Below are 19,283 nucleotides of genomic sequence, written 5' to 3'. Positions count from 1 at the left end.
AGAAGAAATGAAGTAATAAAGTCAAGTAAGATAATTTCATTACATGATTAAGGTGATAAATGCAGATTTGTCACATAAAACTGCAAAATTGTATGATGTATCACTATAATAGCCTCATTTATAAAGTGATTTTGTCTTTCAGGTGAACTTGCCAAGGGCACTGATGATTGCTGTTCCCATGGTAACGATTCTATACCTACTAGTCAATGTCAGTTATCTGGTTGTTATGACAACCACGGAGATGATATCATCCAGCGCAGTAGCTGTCACATGGGGGTAAGGTTCTGAGTGCTATACAATATATCTGTTTAGATATTAGAATTGAGTGATTTAGTGTGATGTAGTCAATCCTATAAAATGCTATAGTGTATTATTATTTTACATGATCTTGATATTCATGTTGGTACAAGTATTTTTGTTTTATGATGTGTACGCATTTATTTGTTTTTTTTTTGTGAAAGGAATAAAGTATTAGGTGGGTGGGGCTGGGTGATGTCCGTTGCTGCAGCACTCTCAGCCTTTGGTTCTCTGAATGGATCTTTTTTCAGTGGAGGACGAGTGTGTTACGTAGCAGCAAGAGAGGGACACATGGTAAGAAAAATTGCCTTTGAAATAACTGAAAACAAAATGGGAATCAAATCAGTAGTTTGAGTGTAATGCAGAATTTGTAAATCACACTTTATATTATATTTCAATAATCACAAATATTAGGGTGGTTTCAGGAAAAGTGGGACAAATAAGCTTTGATTATTGATAAACTGCCTTTTAATCAAGTCAAGTCAAGTCACCTTCATTTATTTAGCGCTTTTAACAATATAAATTGTTTCAAAGCAGCAGCTCTAGAATAAAGTTATTGTCCAGCTAAAGTTAGTTTTGACTGATTCACTTCCGTTGCAAAGATCATTAGTTATTAACTTAGGGGGCGCTAACACGACACCGTTCTAACAGAAAACTCTTAATGCGCTCCGGCCTGCTCATTTGCACAACAACAACAGTGCCTGGTGGCTCGAGAACGTAAACCTTGAAATAGGTTCCAAGATGGATAAAAGATGGAAAAACTCTATCATCTCTGCGTAAACTTCAAAAACGCGAATCTGTGAAAACGCTGACGCCGTGCACACGCGTATTACGTGTTTAGTCTATAGGTTTGCATTCAAACACGCATACCTATAGACTAAACACGTAGTACGTCCCTTTCGAAAGGGAACTCGCACTGCATCGATTGATGCTTTGGGGAACGTTTCAGGCATGACAGGTGTCTGAAATTACAAATCACGGCAATCCTATTGACCATCGACAGCCCATGAATCATTACCGTGCAACCTGGGAGTATATAAGGGCGCCTTGCAACATGACATTCACCTTTTTCGTCTTCAGGGACTGTTCTGTCTGTAAGCGCTTTGAAAATCAAAGGTAATTATGAAATGCACTGAGAACATTTACATTACATTTACATTTAGTCATTAAGCAGACGCTTTTGTCCAAAGCGACTTACAATTTAGGAATAAATTAAGCGAGTCACCATGAAGAAGCAAAAACAATGCAGGAAGTGCTCAAAATACGAAGTTCAGGCATTGTTCAGAGCAGCATAAGCCCGATAAGCGAAGATTAAAGGAAAAGGAAAGATATTTTTTATTTTTTATTATTTTTTATTATAAAGGCTCACAGAAGAGATGGGTTTTCAGCTGTCTTTTGAATGTTGTCAGGGATTCTGCATTCCGGATGAGGGTGGGGAGAGCATTCCACCAGCATGGAACCGTGAATGAGAATGTTCTGGATAGTGATTTTGTGGCTCTCTGTGATGGAACCACGAGCCATCGCTCGTTGACCGATCGTAGGCTTCTGGTAGGGACGTTGACTCGTAGGAGTGAGTGAAAGTAGGAGGGAGCTGGGCCTGTGGTAGATCTTTAAGCAAGCGTCAATGCCTTGAACTTGATGCGAGCAGCGAGTGGTAGCCAGTGCAGAGAGATGAACAGAGGAGTGACGTGGGCCCTTTTTGGCTCGTTGAAGACAAGACGAGCTGCAGCATTCTGAATCGGTTTAGTTGCACATGATGGAAGTCCAGCCAGAAAAGCATTGCAGTAAGTCAAGTATATTTGTATAGCGCTTTTCACAATACAGATTGTATCAAAGCAGCTTCACAGTATTAAAGGAGAACTCGGTAACTCTAGCGAACTCTTGTCACTTCTTCGCTGATCTTCCCTTTTGTCGTCGCATGTTTTCCCCACGAGCTCCTCCTACAGCTGTGGGGGGGCGTATATTTCACAACACAGTCGTAAAAAACTGACTTGCGGCGGCCTCCTCCCCCTCTCTACCGCTGCTCATGTGCGTTTGTTTTGATCGGAGCAAGCCAACTGTATCGTGTGGAGCTATGTCTACCGAGGTGGGTAATCTGGTAATACATCATACATGCGTGTGTGTTTATGTCGAATTGCCGTAAAGCAATTTGTGTTTCGCGCTCGTTCTCGTTCTAGTTCTCGCTTCTCACGAGACTTCCCATTTCTAACTTGCCGGGACGGTAGTGTTGCAAGTTGCAAGGTTGGTTTTCCGCCTGGGAACGCTGGGGGGAGCGGGGAAAGTCACCAATATCACCAGAACAGGTTGTTTAACCATCCAAATGATTTCTAGACAGTTTTATTAAGTTAAAAAAGTTACCAAGTTCTCCTTTAAATTAAAATAATACAACAAGGTTTGTTTCAAGTGGAATTTATTGATTGATAAAATTAAATTAAATATCCCCAAAATATCCCCAACTGAGCAAGCCAAAGGCAACAGTGGCAAGGAACCGAAAAACTCCATCAAGTGACCTAATGGTGTCCTAAAACTCCATCAGGTGACCTAATGGAGAAAAAAAAAACCTTGGGAGAACCCAGGCTCACGGATTGTATTTTGAACTGTAAGATTAAAAATATTATATGAATGCCTGGCTGAAGAGATGCGACTTTAATCTAGTTTTAAACTGGGAGAGCGAGTCTGAGCAACGAACAGTATCAGGAAGACTATTCCAGAGTTTTGGAGCCAAATGTGAAAATGCTCTTCCTCCTTTAGTGGTTCTGGATATCCTAGGTATGACCAAAAGCCTTGAATTTAGTGATCTTAAAGAGCGCGATGGATTATAGGGTGATAGAAGATCCGTTAAATAGACTGGAGCTAAGCCGTTTAGGGCTTTATAAGTCAGTAGCAATACCTTGTAATTAATACGGAACTTTATAGGTAACCAATGCAATGATGATAAAATCTGTGTTATATGATCATATTTTCTTGATCTCGTAAGAACTCTAGCGGCGGCATTTTGGACTAACTGTAGCTTGTTTATTGAGGATGCAGGACAACCAGCTAATAAAGCATTACAGTAATCTAGTCTCGAGGTCATGAATGCATGAACTAACTTTTCTGCATCAGAAACTGATAGCATATTACATAGCTTAGCAATGTTTCTAAGGTGGAAAAAGGCAGTTTTTGTAACATATGAAATATGATTTTCAAAAGACAGGTTGCAATCAAGTATAACACCCAGGTCTTTTACTGTAGAGGATAAAGTAACAGGACATCCTATGATGTTAAAGTTGTATTGTGCAAGGTTTTGTGGGCGGTTTTTTGAACCGATAAGTATTACCTCTGTCTTGTCTGGATTTAATAAAAGAAAATTACGCGTCATCCAATCTTTTATATCTTTAACACACTCTGTCAATTTGGAAAATTTTGCGTTTTCATCCGGCCGTGATGAAATATATATTTGAGTGTCATCGGCATAACAATGGAAACTAATTCCATGTTTCCTTATAATTTTTCCAAGTGGCATCATATATATTGAGAATAACAGAGGGCCTAACACAGATCCCTGCGGCACTCCATAGTTTACTGGAGTTATGATCGATTGTTCTCCATTTAAATAGACAAAATGGTAGCGGTCAGATAGGTATGATTTGAACCAGCTTAATGCTTGTCCTTGAACACCAGTATAATTTTGTAGTCGATCTAAGAGTATTGTGTGATCTATAGTATCGAACGCAGCACTAAGATCAAGTAAAACTAGTATTGAGATACAGCCTTGGTCAGAAGCTAAAAGTAAATCATTTGTGATTTTAACGAGCGCAGTTTCAGTGCTATGATGCGGTCTGAATCCAGACTGAAACTTTTCATAGATATCATTTTGTTGCAAGAAAGAGCCCAGTTGAGCGGACACCACTTTTTCTAATATTTTAGACATAAATGGAAGATTTGAAATGGGTCTATAATTTGCTAGGTTATTATGATCTAATTGTGGTTTCTTAATTAGAGGTTTTATAACTGCCAGTTTAAATGTTCTTGGAACATGACCTAAAGATAAAGACGAGTTAATAATATTGAGGAGAGGCTCTTCCACTACAGGTAACACTTCTTTCAATAGTTTAGTTGGTATAGGATCTAATAAACATGTTGTTGTTTAAGATGAAGTGATACGTTTATTTAACGTAAAATTCCGTAAAATTACTGAATAAAGTCTTGGCAAAAAATGACCATTACATTTTCCATCTCTAGCCCCCTTTTCCACAATGGTCCCCTAAAAATAACGCCAAAAATTCTGATTCTGATTCTACAGAAAACGAATAATTTATTGTTAGGCCTACCAAAAAAAAATATATATATATATTTATATAATCTTATAGCCTAATCGTTATATTATATGACATCAGAATGAACCGTTACAGGTAGTAGGCTACACAATATATTATTCACTGTTAGCAATATTAATGTCCATTTTAAGGCAATGGCAGCGTGATAATAAATAATTTATATGTGAAATATATTACAGTCTTGGTCAAGAGCAGCGGTGGTCCTCGCTTGGGCTGGCGTCATCTCTTGTTTTAATAGTTCAATTGTTTAGGAAGGCTCTACCTCCTTTCGTGGACTTAGCTATCCTGGGAACTGCTAAAAGTCCAGAGCTTTATGATCTTAAAAAGCGTTGCTACAAAACAGTTGAGCTTAAAATGAGCTTAAAGTATGAGCGTAAAACAGTTGCTACACCTAAAGCCTTATGCTGTCGTTTGCGTATAAGTAGCCTACCGCCTGCTACTCGATCAGTTGTCAGCTATCGGGTAGTCTTCCGAAATATAAAAGACATACACCAACAGACCAATACAAAAGAAATGAAACGGAAAGAAAATAATACGGTCGGACCTTGGATTCGAACCCCTCACTAAGAGCAAAACGACACTGCTGCCCGTGCACGCAGACCAATGCCCTATTGAAGGTAGTAAGTTTATTGGGAAATCTAATGAATTTCACAGACATGAATGTAAACAGAGGCTAAAATCATACGATAAAGGAAAAAGGGGGATACGCGCCTAATGAAGAAATAAAAAATATGACACGATAAAAGTCCAAACACTAGTCCTAACAACGTTAGAAAAACAGAACCCGATCAGTCAGATCGACAATCTAGTACATATGTCTTTCCATTTGCTTCATTAGATGGGCTGAACTTTGAAGAAAAGGGAGGGGCTGATTATAATATTATACAAAACGCCGCTTTTTACGCCGTCTTTGTCAGACAGAAGCGCCGCAAATTACGGCGCATTATGGATGGCCTGCGGCGTCAGAAACGGCGTTGTTGACTGGATAAAAAAAAACGGCGATAATGATGGCGCGTTTGCTTTGCAAACGGCGTAATTTGCAGCGTTTGTACCACAGAACGCCGTACTTTGCGGCGTCTTTTCGTCGTAAACACCGGCGTTTTGAGAATGAAAGGCGTTTCGTTAGTGGCGAAATTTGACCCTTTTGGCGTTCCATACACCTGACGCGCGTGTCACGCAGGCAGTGTGCAAGCTCTAACCTGTTAACATGGGAGCCGAAATAAAAACGGACACGCCACGCAGCCAGAGTGTCGCCGGCCTCAACCTCCGCAGACACTTTTTAATGTTTATCAGACAACTAGGCTACTCAAGATTTTGCTTTAGTATAATTTTCGGGACAATTAGGGCCAGATTCGGGATTCGGGACAACGGTTTAGATTTCGGGAATGTCCCGAATTTTTCGGGACGTCTGGTCACCCTATGCCAAAATACTTATTTATTTAGTTTTAAATGAAACCATTGTAATCCTGAAAGTATTCCCTCTTTTTTCAAAATGTAACTATAATCTGATTACGTTTTTTGACGTAACTGTAACGGATTACAGTTACTGGATTTTTGTATCCTGATTACATAACGCCGTTACATGTATTCCGTTACTCCCCAACCCTGGCAATGAATGAATAAAACTTGTCCTTTAGGGACACTACAATGCACTGCCTGATAGACGGTTGCATAGTTATAATTTTCTCCCTGATGTTATCAATCTTATAAGTGAAGAAGTTCATAAAGTCATTACTGCTGTGCTGCTTGGAAACTTCTGGGCTTGAAGCTTTATTTTTCGTTAGTTTAGCCACTGTTTCAAATAAATACCTAGGGTTTTGTTTATTTTCTTCTAATTGGGTTGAAAAATAAGCAGATCTAGCAGCTTTTAAGGCCTCTCTGTATGCAATCGAACTCCCATGAAATGCGAAATACCTCTAGTTTTCCTTCTTCTGCTTTCAGTCCCTCAGTTCATCGGTGTTGCCAAACTGCTCCATCTCCAAAATGTTTGTACGCATGGGTCAGAGTTTGTGTGCAGGTTGGCTAATTTTCCCATCATCAGTTTGTTTTTATAAATCACAAATTATGCGTCGGAAGTGGCGAAAGTATTCTCTTTTAGGGCCTGTTTTATGCATACGCAACAGTTATAAATGAGGCCCCAGGGACCTTCTGTAAGCACAGGCTCAGATTAAACAGGTATGTGAAAATACCACACAACTGTGTAGAGCAGGTCATCAGCAGTCTAGGCCTAATACCGTCCGGTCCCACTGCTTTCCCCTGCTTCAGTCCCCTCATACCTGAGATGGATGGAGAATAATAGGCGGAGCTACTGGTGGAGGGAGGAGAGAGGAGGGAAGGAGAGAGGACTCTGGGGAGATGATGTCATGGATGTGATGGTGGGGAGATGATGTCAGTTTGTCAATAGTGAGAATTGGACCCTAATCTAAAGTGTGACCACAAATGAATTCAAACTCTTAAGGGTTAAAATGTAAATTTAGACTTCAATTTGTACAATATAGATCAATTTGTTAAAATGCATGACGGCAGACAGATTAATTCACTAATATCTTTGTATTTCACTTATCTTTGCATCGATTGGACCAGTGTTGTTTTTGGCAGCCCTTTTAGTTTTAGTCTTAGTCATAGTCTTTTGGATGAAAATGCTTTTTAGTTTTAGTCACATTTTAGTCACTTATAAACTTTATAGTTTTAGTCAAGTTTTAGTCGACGAAAACATAAAAAGGTTTTAGTCAAGTTTTAGTCGACGAAAACGCAAAAAGGTTTTAGTCAAGTTTTAGTCAATTTTAGTAAAAAAAAAAAAAAAAAAAGTAGTCTTTAACAAATTAATTTAGGTTAAAAAGTATTGGAAATGGGCTTAGGTTTGACAGGTTGTAGCAAGTGTTGCAATTCATAAAACAACAGTTAACCTTAAAACCTTTGCATAATAAACTAGACTTTCTCATTGATGGAGATGCAGTGCTGCCAAGCTGTAGGCTACTTCAATGTCAGAAACCTTTTATCCCCATATTTCAAGTTATATTTTTTCCATGAATTGATGCTCTTCTAAAATTTCAGCACATTGGCTATTTTCACCAGTAATCACAGTAATAAAGGAATGGTTTACAGTTTAAACAGCAAAAAACTTTCAGCTACTAGAACATTACACACAGATAAAGTGGTAACAGTGGAATCACTGTTTTACTAAAAAAAAAAGCCAGGAATAAAAACATTCTTACTTGGGCAATTGTGGCTTTATTATATAATTAGTTAAATAATAATTTATGTTATAATCTAAGTTATATAATAATTATATATTACTTTGAACCAATTAGCCCACTGCTCGGACACACTCGGTCTCTCTCGCGCGCAGACACACTCGGACCGGTCTCTCTCACTTACACTCGGTCTCTCTCGCGCACTTTCGGTCTCTCTCGCGCACTGTCGCTCGCTCGCGCAGTTCGTTTCGCTTTTGTCCAGTCCGGCGCCTCATATCGAAGATGTGTGGCGATTGACTAGCCGCAGCCGCAGGTGTGTTGTTGTTGTGTGGAATCTGATGCGCGGCATGGCGGCAGCCGGGGGGTGGGCATACCCAAAACAAGGATAGGAAGCGGCAGCATTGCTGATACTTTTTTTTTTTAGCTCAAAACAGACAGATTTCACGCAAATTAGGCAGAAATGACATGCATTGTGAACGTCAGACTTTTAATCATTTTCGTTCTGTCTCGTCTCGTCAACGAAAACTCGAAAACGTCTCGTCATGTTTTAGTCACCTTAGAACCATTTTTAGCTAGTCATCGTCGCGTTATCGTCATAAAAAAAAGGTGCGTCAACGAAATAATTTCGTTATCGTCATCGTTGACGAAAACAACATTGGATTGGACACATCAAAATTCTTTTGATAACTTTTGATTTGTGCAAAGATGTCTACTCAAGGTCGGACAAAGAGTCTTTTGAAAAGTATTTTTGCAGAAAACCTAAAATAGCTATACAAATTTATAGACAGAATAGATAGGGTTCCAGGGTTAGAATTCAAAAAACGTTTCTGTGTGACTGAGTAGTAATGCAGGGACCATCCTGACAAGATTTATGGTCTCTGACACCCTTTTAAAGCAGATAAACAAAGACGAAGAAAATCAGTGCAAACACAACTGGGCTACAGGACCTTTTGAGCTTGGACCCATAAATATATAAATAAATCTTAAATGTATGCCTCTATTATTTTAAAATGATGATTGGTTTGAAAAAGTAGTCACCCTTCTAAACTGGTTTTATATGGTTTCTAGCCAGACCAAGGATAGAATTTATGGTCCCACTTTTGCTGATGATCCAGTTTTATCTGTTAAAAAAAAGTATTAATTTTGTATTCATAATATATAAATATAATAAATATTTGTACTGTATATTTACATTCATTTGGGTTATTGCATCTGAACAGCCTTGTATCTGTGCACCACCACAAATATGCAAAACAATTAAAGGGATAGTTCATACAAAAATTCTGTCATAATTTACTTACCCTCAAGTTGTTCCAAATCTGTATGAATTTATTTCTTCTGCTGAACACAAAGGATGATATTTTGAAGAATGTCAGTAACCAAACAGTTGATGGGCCTCATTGACTTCCATAGAATGGTGAAAAGTCAGTGGGGCCCATCAACTGTTTTGTTACTGAAATTCTTCAAAATATCTTCTTTTGTGTTCAGCAGAAGAAAGAAATTCACAGTTTTGGAAGAACTTGAGGGTGAGTAAATGATGCCAGAATTTAAATCTTTGAGTGGACTAGCCCTTTAAACTAACCACTGTTCTTGAACAGTATTATCAAAAGTGTTCCCTTTCTTTCAGCCTGACATCCTGGCCATGGCTCACATGCACAGGCGTACTCCCTCTCCAGCTCTCATTTTCAACACAATCATTTCTCTTATTGTTCTCATTCCGGGAGACTTCCAGGCCATAGTCAACTTCTTCAGGTATAGTGCCTGATTTTGCATAACACCATATTACCCATGGAGAAAGATGATTTAATATAGGAATAGCAGTTGGTATGAATAAATTACTAAACCTCCTTATCCTCCCCCCAGTCGTTCTGTATCTGTGGGAATGACAACAAACCTCCTGATGGGAGGACAACAAACTCTTTAGTTTAATTTATTAACCACTGTACCCAGATATCTATATTAATCTACAAGCTCAGTGTCCTTTCCATGAATGAGAGTAAGGGAGAAAGAAATGGCAGACTTTCCAAAGTCTATAATCTTGCGGGGTGGTCTCACTTTAAATGAGACCACCCCGCAAGATTACTTTTATAAACATGAATCTCGTCTGAAAGGCAAAGGGGGAGGTGTTGCTGTAATTTATTGTAATATTTTTAGAAATACTAAGAAGTCTAGTTTCAAATATAATTATTTTGAAGTGTTGGTGCTTAATATAGCAATATATAGTGTAAATGATAAATCACATTTGAGATTTGTGCTGACTACTGTATACAGGCCACCAGGGCACCATACAGACTTTATCAAAGAATTTCCTGACTTTCTATCAGAGTTAGTACTGGCTGCAGATAAAGTCATAATTGTTGGTGATACATGTAGATAACGAAAAAGATGCATTGGGACTGGGATTTAAAGACATTCTTAACTCTATTGGAGTTAGACAACATGTGTCAGGACCTACTCATTGTCGTAATCATACCTAGATCTAATATTATCACACGGAATCAATGTTGATGCCGTTGAAATTCTGCAGCAGAGCGATGACATCTCAGATCATTATCTAGTCTTGTGTAAACTTCATTTAGCCAAGGCTGCAAAGCCGATTCCGTGTTACAAAAATGTTAGACCTATCACTTCTGCCACTAAAGATTGCTTTATTAATAATCTTATGTCCGGGAAGCAAACACACTCTGTCAGTTCAAAACTAGACTAAAAACTAGGGCTGTCAAAGTTAGCGCCAGTGGCGGTTCTAGACCATTTCAACTGGGGGGGCCAAGCTGGGGCCAGTTGTACTGTTAGAGGGGCCAGTTACATTAGCACAGGCATTAACAATCAAAATACCATGTTAACAATCATTCAACAATGTATTTGCATTTCCATTATATTTTTTAGATTTGCAAAAAGATCAGCAAATTCACCTAGATTTAAGGCCTTTGCCCTCCTTGACTCAATACTTAGAACACCTAAATTGCTTAATCTGTCATCTGACATTGTGGACCTGAGATAGGTTTTCACCAGCTTTAGTGCATACAGTATAATATACAATTAAATTATGCTTATTTTAAATGTATTGTGCAGGCTAGGTATAAAAAATATAGGAAAAACCATGATAATATGAAACGCTTCAAAACAGAGCGCACAAAGCGCGTATGCGCATCGCGGGTGCAGAATGATGTGCTCAAAGCAACATGGAGTCACAGTGTGCAGCGCTGCGTTGCACAAGTGCGCATTTAAAAGTTCACGGCACAAAGCGAAGAAATGTCGAGCGCACAAATCCTAGTGTAGCCTATATCTGTCCAACAGTTTATTGATAATTTGTTTCTTCACATAGTGAAGTTTAAAATTCCAGTTCTCTTACGAGAGGTCTCTCGTACTGCGTAAGATATCTTACGCTAGGGGAAAATCCTTTTCCGCGAGATATTGAAGCCAAAAATTATCCTTAATTTTGTAATAATGCAAAACGCGTTGCAGCAGCAATGCAGACATAGGCGAGACAGCTCGCGCGCCTATTGGCTGCTCTGCGGCAACTGCAGCAGCCTATCGAGCGAGGCCTGGCGTGACGTCAGACCCAATCAGGGCACTTCGCGCCCGCTGCGTCACGTCCCGCCGAAATGGGCGTGGTCTAGGCCTATAAATATCGCTCGCAGGCAGCTATTATCTGATTTTTCATCCTTCAAGCGAAGCACACGCATCGCTGGAGCTGGATTAGAAGCCGCGCCGTCTGACAGAGAGCACCTTCAGCGGGACGAGTCACTGAAGTCGCTGGCCGCGCCGCCTTCCTTGCCTTCCTGCTGCGCTTTCCGGCATTATATCCTTTCTCTGCTACTGTGTTTATGTATGTGTGTGTGCTCGCCGCCGCGACACACACTCCCATTGCACTAAAAGAGCTTTTCCTGATCACGCAGCTCTCGCACTCGCTGACGGCGACTGCCCTCACTGCGAGTTAGGTACTGCCTATGGTGACTCTGAGGACTCACCTGGCATCCTTCTCCGAGACTGCTCCTCCGCCCCCCCCCCCCCAACCCGCAAAGCTTGCCGGTTCGCCCGCTTGCCTTGCCTGCTTGGGGGACGATACCTGTTCTCCCTCTGTTCGAGCCGCGCACACCGCGCCGCTCACAGAGGATGTCAGGAGCGGGCGGTCACGGGGCTAGCTTTCTCTCTCCCTCTGTTCAAGCCGCGCAAACTGCGCCGCTCACAAGGGAGGCTGGAAGCGGACGGTCGGGGTTAGTTTTTCTTTACGTTATAAGAAAGCTACCCTGCCTTCTGCGCCCCATTCATGCGTCACTCACCGGCGAAAGGAGAAAGATGTGTTTTTTAGTCCCTCCGAGGATGGACTGACCTTCAATTTCTCATACATATTCCCAGTTCCCTGATCATGCGACTGGAAATATCAATATTGCAGCAGGCGAGCCTGTTTTAATACAAGCGCGCCTGCAAGCATACGCCGAAGAAAGCATGTGACGCTCTTATATGCTCGTGCATCCGAAAACCTTTGCGTTCCCCCCTGTGGCTCAGTGGCGGAATCATTGGTTTTTCTCACGAGAGACTGGAGTTCGAATCCCGGTCTAGCGGCAGTTAAAATTATGCCGCCAATGCTTCGCTCTGTCAGTTCCCTGAAAAGCGACTGCAGACGTGCATTTTGCAGCCAACGAGCGCGTTGCACAACCCGCTCGCCTGCACCCAAACACCGTTTCTATGGTTTCCGTGCGTCACTGGCGAAAGGAGAAAAGAGCGTTTTCTGGTCCCCCCGCGGACGGACCGACCTCCTCTTTCTCGTACATTTCTCATTCCCCTCTGAAGTTCGGGCGACTGGAAATGTCAGTATTGCAGTGAGCAAGCCTGTTGTAATACACGCATGCCTGCAAACAAACGCCAGCACGTTGACGCTCTCTTATAATACTCGCGCTAACTGAGTTACAATGTGTCTCCCCCTGTGGCCCAGTGGCAGACTCTCAGGTTTTTGCACGCGAGAGACCCGCGTTCGATCCCCGGGTCTACCGGCAGATAAAATTATGCCGTCAATGCTCGCTCTGTCAGTTCCCTGAAAAGGCGACTGCAGATGTGTATTTTGCAGCCAACGAGCGCGTTGTACAACCCGCTCGCCTGCACCCAAACACCGTTTCTATGGTGTTCCGTGCGTCACTGGCGTAAGGAAAAAAAGGGAGTTTTTCTGGTCCCGCTGCGGACGGACCAACCTCCTTTTTCCTATACATTTCCCATTCCCCTCTGGAATTCAGGCGACTGGAAATGTCAATATTGCAGTGAACAAGCCTGTTGTAATGCACGCAGGCCTGCAATAAACGCCAGCATGTTGACGCTCTCTGTTTCTATGGCAACTTCTCGCTCGTTCAGTTCCAGTAAATGTGACTGTTCCAGTGTATCCTGCAGTAAACAAGTCGGTTCTGTCACCCGCTTGCCTGCACACAAACGCCGTTTTTACGGCTATCCAGATAAATCCCATAAGTGTGTATTTTTCTGGTGTCCCGGCCACGGCCGATGGTGCTTTATGTGTAAGAAGAATGCCCACTGCCCAGTGCCCATCTCTACACACAAGCACAGCCCGTCACACAGGGCTCGCGCACATGAATCGGCTCAGACCGATTGCGCTTCAAACATGGTGAATGTGCCCACTAACACCACGTTATGCATGTCTCACGGTTTCTGTAAAAACGAAACCAACGTGCACTCGCTTCACGCAAGCGAACGATGCTTTCGGTGTGATAAATGTGCCCGCTGTCCCGCGCCCACATCCACACATAGACATGACAGTTCCCACGGGAACCGCCCAGCCCTCCCCCTCGCGGTTAACCACCGCAGAGGAGTCGAGCGCGGGCAATCTGCCCGCTGTCATCAGCGCGCCCCATGCCTCAAATGTCACGAGCGACACGCTTGTGTTACAGCACACCGAAGCTTCCCCATCGCTGAGCGAGCGGAGCGCGCTTCGTATTCGACCCCTAGCTATCCATGCAGACGCATGGGCAAAGCTACCCGGGGTTTTCGAAGTGGGTGCTGAACATTATAGAAAGAGGCTATTCGCTGCAGTTTCGCCGACGCCCTCGCCGCTATGTGGCGCGCGTCGAGACCACGGTAAAAACAGAAGTAGCACATCTACTTCGAGCCGAAGTGACGAAACTATTGAGCAAAGGGGCCATAGAACCTCTCTCTCAAGATCAGAGCGAGGGAGGGCTATACAGCAGATACTTCCTGGTACCGAAAAAAGACGGGGGTCTCAGACCCATACTAGATCTAAGGCAACTGAACAAAGTGCTTGTGAAGCGACAGTTCAGGATGCTCACGACCAGGCAAATCCTTGTGCAGATTCGCCAAGGAGATTGGTTTGTGTCAATAGATCTGAAAGACGCGTATTTTCAAATACAGATAGCGTCACGTCACAGGCGATATTTGAGATTCGCCTTCGAGGGCCAGGCATATCAGTACACAGTCCTGCCGTTCGGTTTGTCCCTAGCACCCCGTACATTTACGAAGTGCATGGATGCGGCGCTCGCACCCCTCAGAATGAGAGGCATGCGAGTGCTGAACTATTTGAACGATTGGCTGATTCTAGCGCAATCTCGCGCAGTGCTCATAGAACACACGACCATTTTACTCGATCACCTCGAGGATTTGGGTCTGAGTGTCAATTGGGCAAAGAGCTCCCTGTCACCCAGTCAGAAAATATCTTTCCTGGGCACAGAACTGAACTCACTATCCATGATAGCGCGACTATCACAACAGCGCGCGGTAGACATTCGACGCACAGCGAACTCTTTTCGCTGCGGCGCGTCTGTCCCGCTCAAGAAATTTCAGAAGATGCTAGGTCTCATGGCCTCAGCATCGTCAGTGCTCCAGCTGGGTCTGCTCCGCATGCGCCCGCTGCAGTTTTGGCTGAAAGCGCGAGTCCCACACGAAGCGTGGGCACCCGGTTTGCTTCGCCTCAGGGTCAATCAGAAATGCGTTACAGCTCTGAAACCCTGGAAAGCGAACGACTGGTACCAATCAGGTGTAAGCCTGGGGACTTCCTCGAGGGTGAAAGTGGTGTCCACGGACGCGTCCACCTCGAGATGGGGAGCGCTGCTCGAGGGCAGACCGTTCTTCGGCCAGTGGTCAGAACGGGAGAAGCTCCTGCACATAAACTGCCTCGAAATGCTGGCAGTAGACAACGCGCTGACGCGTTTTTGTCCCCAAATAAATGGTCACCACGTCTTGGTCCGTTCGGACAACATGTCTGTGGTGTCCTACATAAATCGCCAGGGCGGCATCAGATCCGAGAAACTGTACAGGCTGGCAGAACGCCTCCTGGTATGGGCTCAGTGCAACCTGCGCTCGCTCAGAGCAGCGCACGTGCCAGGGATCTTGAATTTAGGACCGGACAGACTGTCCAGGAACAATGTTCCGGCAGGCGAATGGTCTCTACACCCACAGACAGTCCAACTGCTGTGGAAGAAATTCGGCAGAGCGGAAGTGGACCTGTTTGCGTCTCAAGAAAACGCTCATTGTCAAGAATTTTTCTCCAAGAGCAGGAGCGCGCTGGCCCATGTGTGGCCCCGCCGCCCGCTCTATGCTTTTCCCCCCGTCTCTCTCCTGCCTCAGGTGATAGAACGGATCAGGGAAGAAGGATGCTCAGTACTGCTGGTAGCACCGTTCTGGAAAAACCAACCTTGGTTCCCAGCCGTGATGCAGTTAGCAAGTACTGCCCCGTGGCCAGTACCAGTGAGGAGAGATCTCCTCTCACAGGCCCGCGGCTCGATCTGGCATCCTCACCCGGAACTATGGTCCCTTCATGTCTGGGCCATCAACGGGTTCATGTTGGACTCCCTAAAGGAGTATTAAACACGATCACGCAGGCTAGAGCTCCGTCTACAAGACGACTCTATTCTTCGAAATGGTCAGTGTTTTCGGGCTGGTGCACAGCCCGTGGTGTGTCACCCACAAATTGTGATGTGACGGAGGTGCTTTCCTTCCTACAAGAGCTGTTGGATGGGGGCAGGGCCCCCTCCACGCTCAAAGTTTATGTGGCGGCTATAGCAGCGTTCTCAGAAACAACGCTTGGTCAGTCAATAGGAAGGAACGATTTAGTCATCCGCTTCCTTAAAGGAGCTAAGAGACTGAATCCTCCCAGACCTCCCTCAGTCCCCGTATGGGACCTTTCTACGGTTCTGGAAGCCATGAAAGGTGCGCCATTTGAGCCTTTACAGTCAATCGATTTGAAACACCTGTCTTTCAAAACGGTGTTTTTGCTGGCTCTCGCTTCGGTGAAGCGCATAGGGGATCTGCACGCGCTCTCTGTGAGCGCGGCGTGCATGGAGTTTGGGCCCAATGACTCAAAAGTTATACTCAAACCTAAGCACGGTTATGTTCCAAAATCCCTCAACACACCGTTTAGGGCGCAGATTATCTCTCTGTCAGCCCTACCGGTCCCTGATGAGGAAAGAGACGCGAGCCTCCTTTGCCCAGTCAGGGCATTACGAGCTTATGTGTCTCGCTCGTCTGTTTTCAGACAGACGGAACAGCTCTTTGTTTCGTTTAGCGGACGTTCTAAGGGACTAGCCGTGTCGAAACAGAGCCTATCCAGATGGATAGTTGATGCTATAGCGCTGGCATACGCCTCCAAGGGCATGCAGTGCCCTTTGGGTGTCAGAGCGCATTCCACAAGAGGCATGGCCTCTTCGTGGGCTTGGTCAAGTGGGATTGCCTTGCAAGATATTTGTATGGCGGCAGGCTGGGCCTCCCCGTCTACATTTATAAGGTTTTATAACCTAGAGGTTCCCGCCCTGCAGGCCAGGCTGCTGTCGGTCTAAACTACCAGTATTATCTGACCTGATGCGTTCAGCTCAGAATGCTGCGTTTACTGAGCACAGCTCAATTTTTGACAGTTTAAAGCTGGGCAAACTGTGTAAGACCCACATTTTTTCCCATCAGTTCAGGCCGTACCCCGCCCTGTCTGTATGATGAAATTTGCCTCCCTTCGACGCTACTTTATGTGGAAAAGTGAGGCTGCACCCCTCCTTCTTCCCGGACTCTCTGTGAGTTCACTGAGTGATTGTGCACTATATGTACCCCGGGCTTTCGCCCTTGGGTCTTTGGTGTCAGATCTCAGCATGCACGGCGTTTTACACTGGGTCCCCTAGCGTAAGATATCTTACGCAGTACGAGAGACCTCTCGTAAGAGAACGTACTCGGTTACTAACGTAACCTCGGTTCTCTCTAGAAGAGGGAACGAGTACTGCGTATCTTGCCGTGCATGCACACGCTCTGGTTGCTTCGATGATGAAAAACCAGATAATAGCTGCCTGCGAGCGATATTTATAGGCCTAGACCACGCCCATTTCGGCGGGACGTGACGCAGCGGGCGCGAAGTGCCCTGATTGGGTCTGACGTCACGCCAGGCCTCGCTCGATAGGCTGCTGCAGTTGCCGCAGAGCAGCCAATAGGCGCGCGAGCTGTCTCGCCTATGTCTGCATTGCTGCTGCAACGCGTTTTGCATTATTACAAAATTAAGGATAATTTTTGGCTTCAATATCTCGCGGAAAAGGATTTTCCCCTAGCGTAAGATATCTTACGCAGTACTCGTTCCCTCTTCTAGAGAGAACCGAGGTTACGTTAGTAACCGAGTACGTTATTGTGCGTTTGATGCCGATTAATAGTCCTTGTGGTGTGAACAGGCACACGGTAGCGAGTCGTTTTAAAACAGCAACAAACATAAAATACAAATACACAAAATAAAGTCATTTTATGCAAATCCACAGCCTTTTATCTACAGATCAAGCATTATAATGTGAATATATCATATTGGAGAGAGTTTTACCGTGCATCCTGCTGTAACCGGACGAGGCGCGCGCGCTGTTTGAATACTGAATGGAGAATGATTGACAGATGAGGGAAAACGAGTTTCCATAAACTTTAATTTAATGATGTAAATAGACTTCTGTCCCTCACATTAAGCTATGGAAGGGCTTCAGATGACTTTGTGAAATTATAATCAGACCCTCTCAGACCCAAGTCACCCAAACTGACGTGAAAAAGAGGCGCAGAAAAACGCGCTGTTTGCATCCCTGTTTAAGTAAAAATACTCAGCACCATGAGTTTGTTGATCATAATTTGATCCAGTGTTGTTTTTGGCAGCCCTTTTAGTTTTAGTCTTAGTCATAGTCTTTTGGATGAAAATGCTTTTTAGTTTTAGTCACATTTTAGTCACTTATAAACTTTATAGTTTTAGTCAAGTTTTAGTCGACGAAAACATAAAAAGGTTTTAGTCAAGTTTTAGTCGACGAAAACGCAAAAAGGTTTTAGTCAAGTTTTAGTCAATTTTAGTAAAAAAAAAAAAAAAAAAGTAGTCTTTAACAAATTAATTTAGGTTAAAAAGTATTGGAAATGGGCTTAGGTTTGACAGGTTGTAGCAAGTGTTGCAATTCATAAAACAACAGTTAACCTTAAAACCTTTGCATAATAAACTAGACTTTCTCATTGATGGAGATGCAGTGCTGCCAAGCTGTAGGCTACTTCAATGTCAGAAACCTTTTATCCCCATATTTCAAGTTATATTTTTTCCATGAATTGATGCTCTTCTAAAATTTCAGCACATTGGCTATTTTCACCAGTAATCACAGTAATAAAGGAATGGTTTACAGTTTAAACAGCAAAAAACTTTCAGCTACTAGAACATTACACACAGATAAAGTGGTAACAGTGGAATCACTGTTTTACTAAAAAAAAAAGCCAGGAATAAAAACATTCTTACTTGGGCAATTGTGGCTTTATTATATAATTAGTTAAATAATAATTTATGTTATAATCTAAGTTATATAATAATTATATATTACTTTGAACCAATTAGCCCACTGCTCGGACACACTCGGTCTCTCTCGCGCGCAGACACACTCGGTCTCTCTCACTTACACTCGGTCTCTCTCGCGCACTTTCGGTCTCTCTCGCGCACTGTCGCTCGCTCGCGCAGTTCGTTTCGCTTTTGTCCAGTCCGGCGCCTCATATCGAAGATGTGTGGCGATTGACTAGCCGCAGCCGCAGGTGTGTTGTTGTTGTGTGGAATCTGATGCGCGGCATGGCGGCAGCCAGGGGGTGGGCATACCCAAAACAAGGATAGGAAGCGGCAGCATTGCTGATACTTTTTTTTTTTAGCTCAAAACAGACAGATTTCACGCAAATTAGGCAGAAATGACATGCATTGTGAACGTCAGACTTTTAATCATTTTCGTTCTGTCTCGTCTCGTCAACGAAAACTCGAAAACGTCTCGTCATGTTTTAGTCACCTTAGAGCCATTTTTAGCTAGTCATCGTCGCGTTATCGTCATAAAAAAAAGGTGCGTCAACGAAATAATTTCGTTATCGTCATCGTTGACGAAAACAACATTGATTTGATCCTTTTTCAAACTGCCACAAACTAACAAACGGCCAGGTTAAGATTAGCTGATCTAACGTTACACTTCTGTAATGCATTTAATACAAATACAACATATTAACA

The 19,283-nt window shown here is 43.4% G+C and overlaps 2 protein-coding genes across 5 annotated transcripts in view; one reads left to right on the top strand and one right to left on the bottom strand.

The window, feature by feature from the left end:
* Positions 1-19,283, top strand: part of LOC309479407 (b(0,+)-type amino acid transporter 1) — a 144,669-nt gene that overhangs the window by 47,213 nt on the left and 78,173 nt on the right. For all 4 annotated transcript variants that reach the window (XR_014199208.1, XR_014199209.1, XM_082143535.1 and 1 more), the window contains exons 2-4: positions 143-276; positions 462-591; positions 9,438-9,562. Coding sequence is in view for 2 of the 4 variants with exons in the window: in XM_082143535.1 (XP_081999661.1) it covers positions 143-276; positions 462-591; positions 9,438-9,562 (389 nt within the window). In the remaining 2 variants the exon portion in view is untranslated. The remainder of the gene's footprint in view (positions 1-142; positions 277-461; positions 592-9,437; positions 9,563-19,283) is intronic.
* The window catches only part of LOC309479340 (uncharacterized protein), a gene marked incomplete at its 5' end in the record, with an annotated part of 244,765 nt that overhangs the window by 162,878 nt on the left and 62,604 nt on the right, over positions 1-19,283 (bottom strand). The gene's annotated exons all lie outside the window — the stretch shown is intronic.

The sequence above is a fragment of the Leuciscus leuciscus genome (assembly GCF_965113295.1).
Source record: "Leuciscus leuciscus genome assembly, chromosome: 17".
NCBI lineage: Eukaryota > Metazoa > Chordata > Actinopteri > Cypriniformes > Leuciscidae > Leuciscus > Leuciscus leuciscus.
Note: the sequence above shows the minus strand (reverse complement) of the source record. Positions and strands in the feature narration are given on the sequence as shown.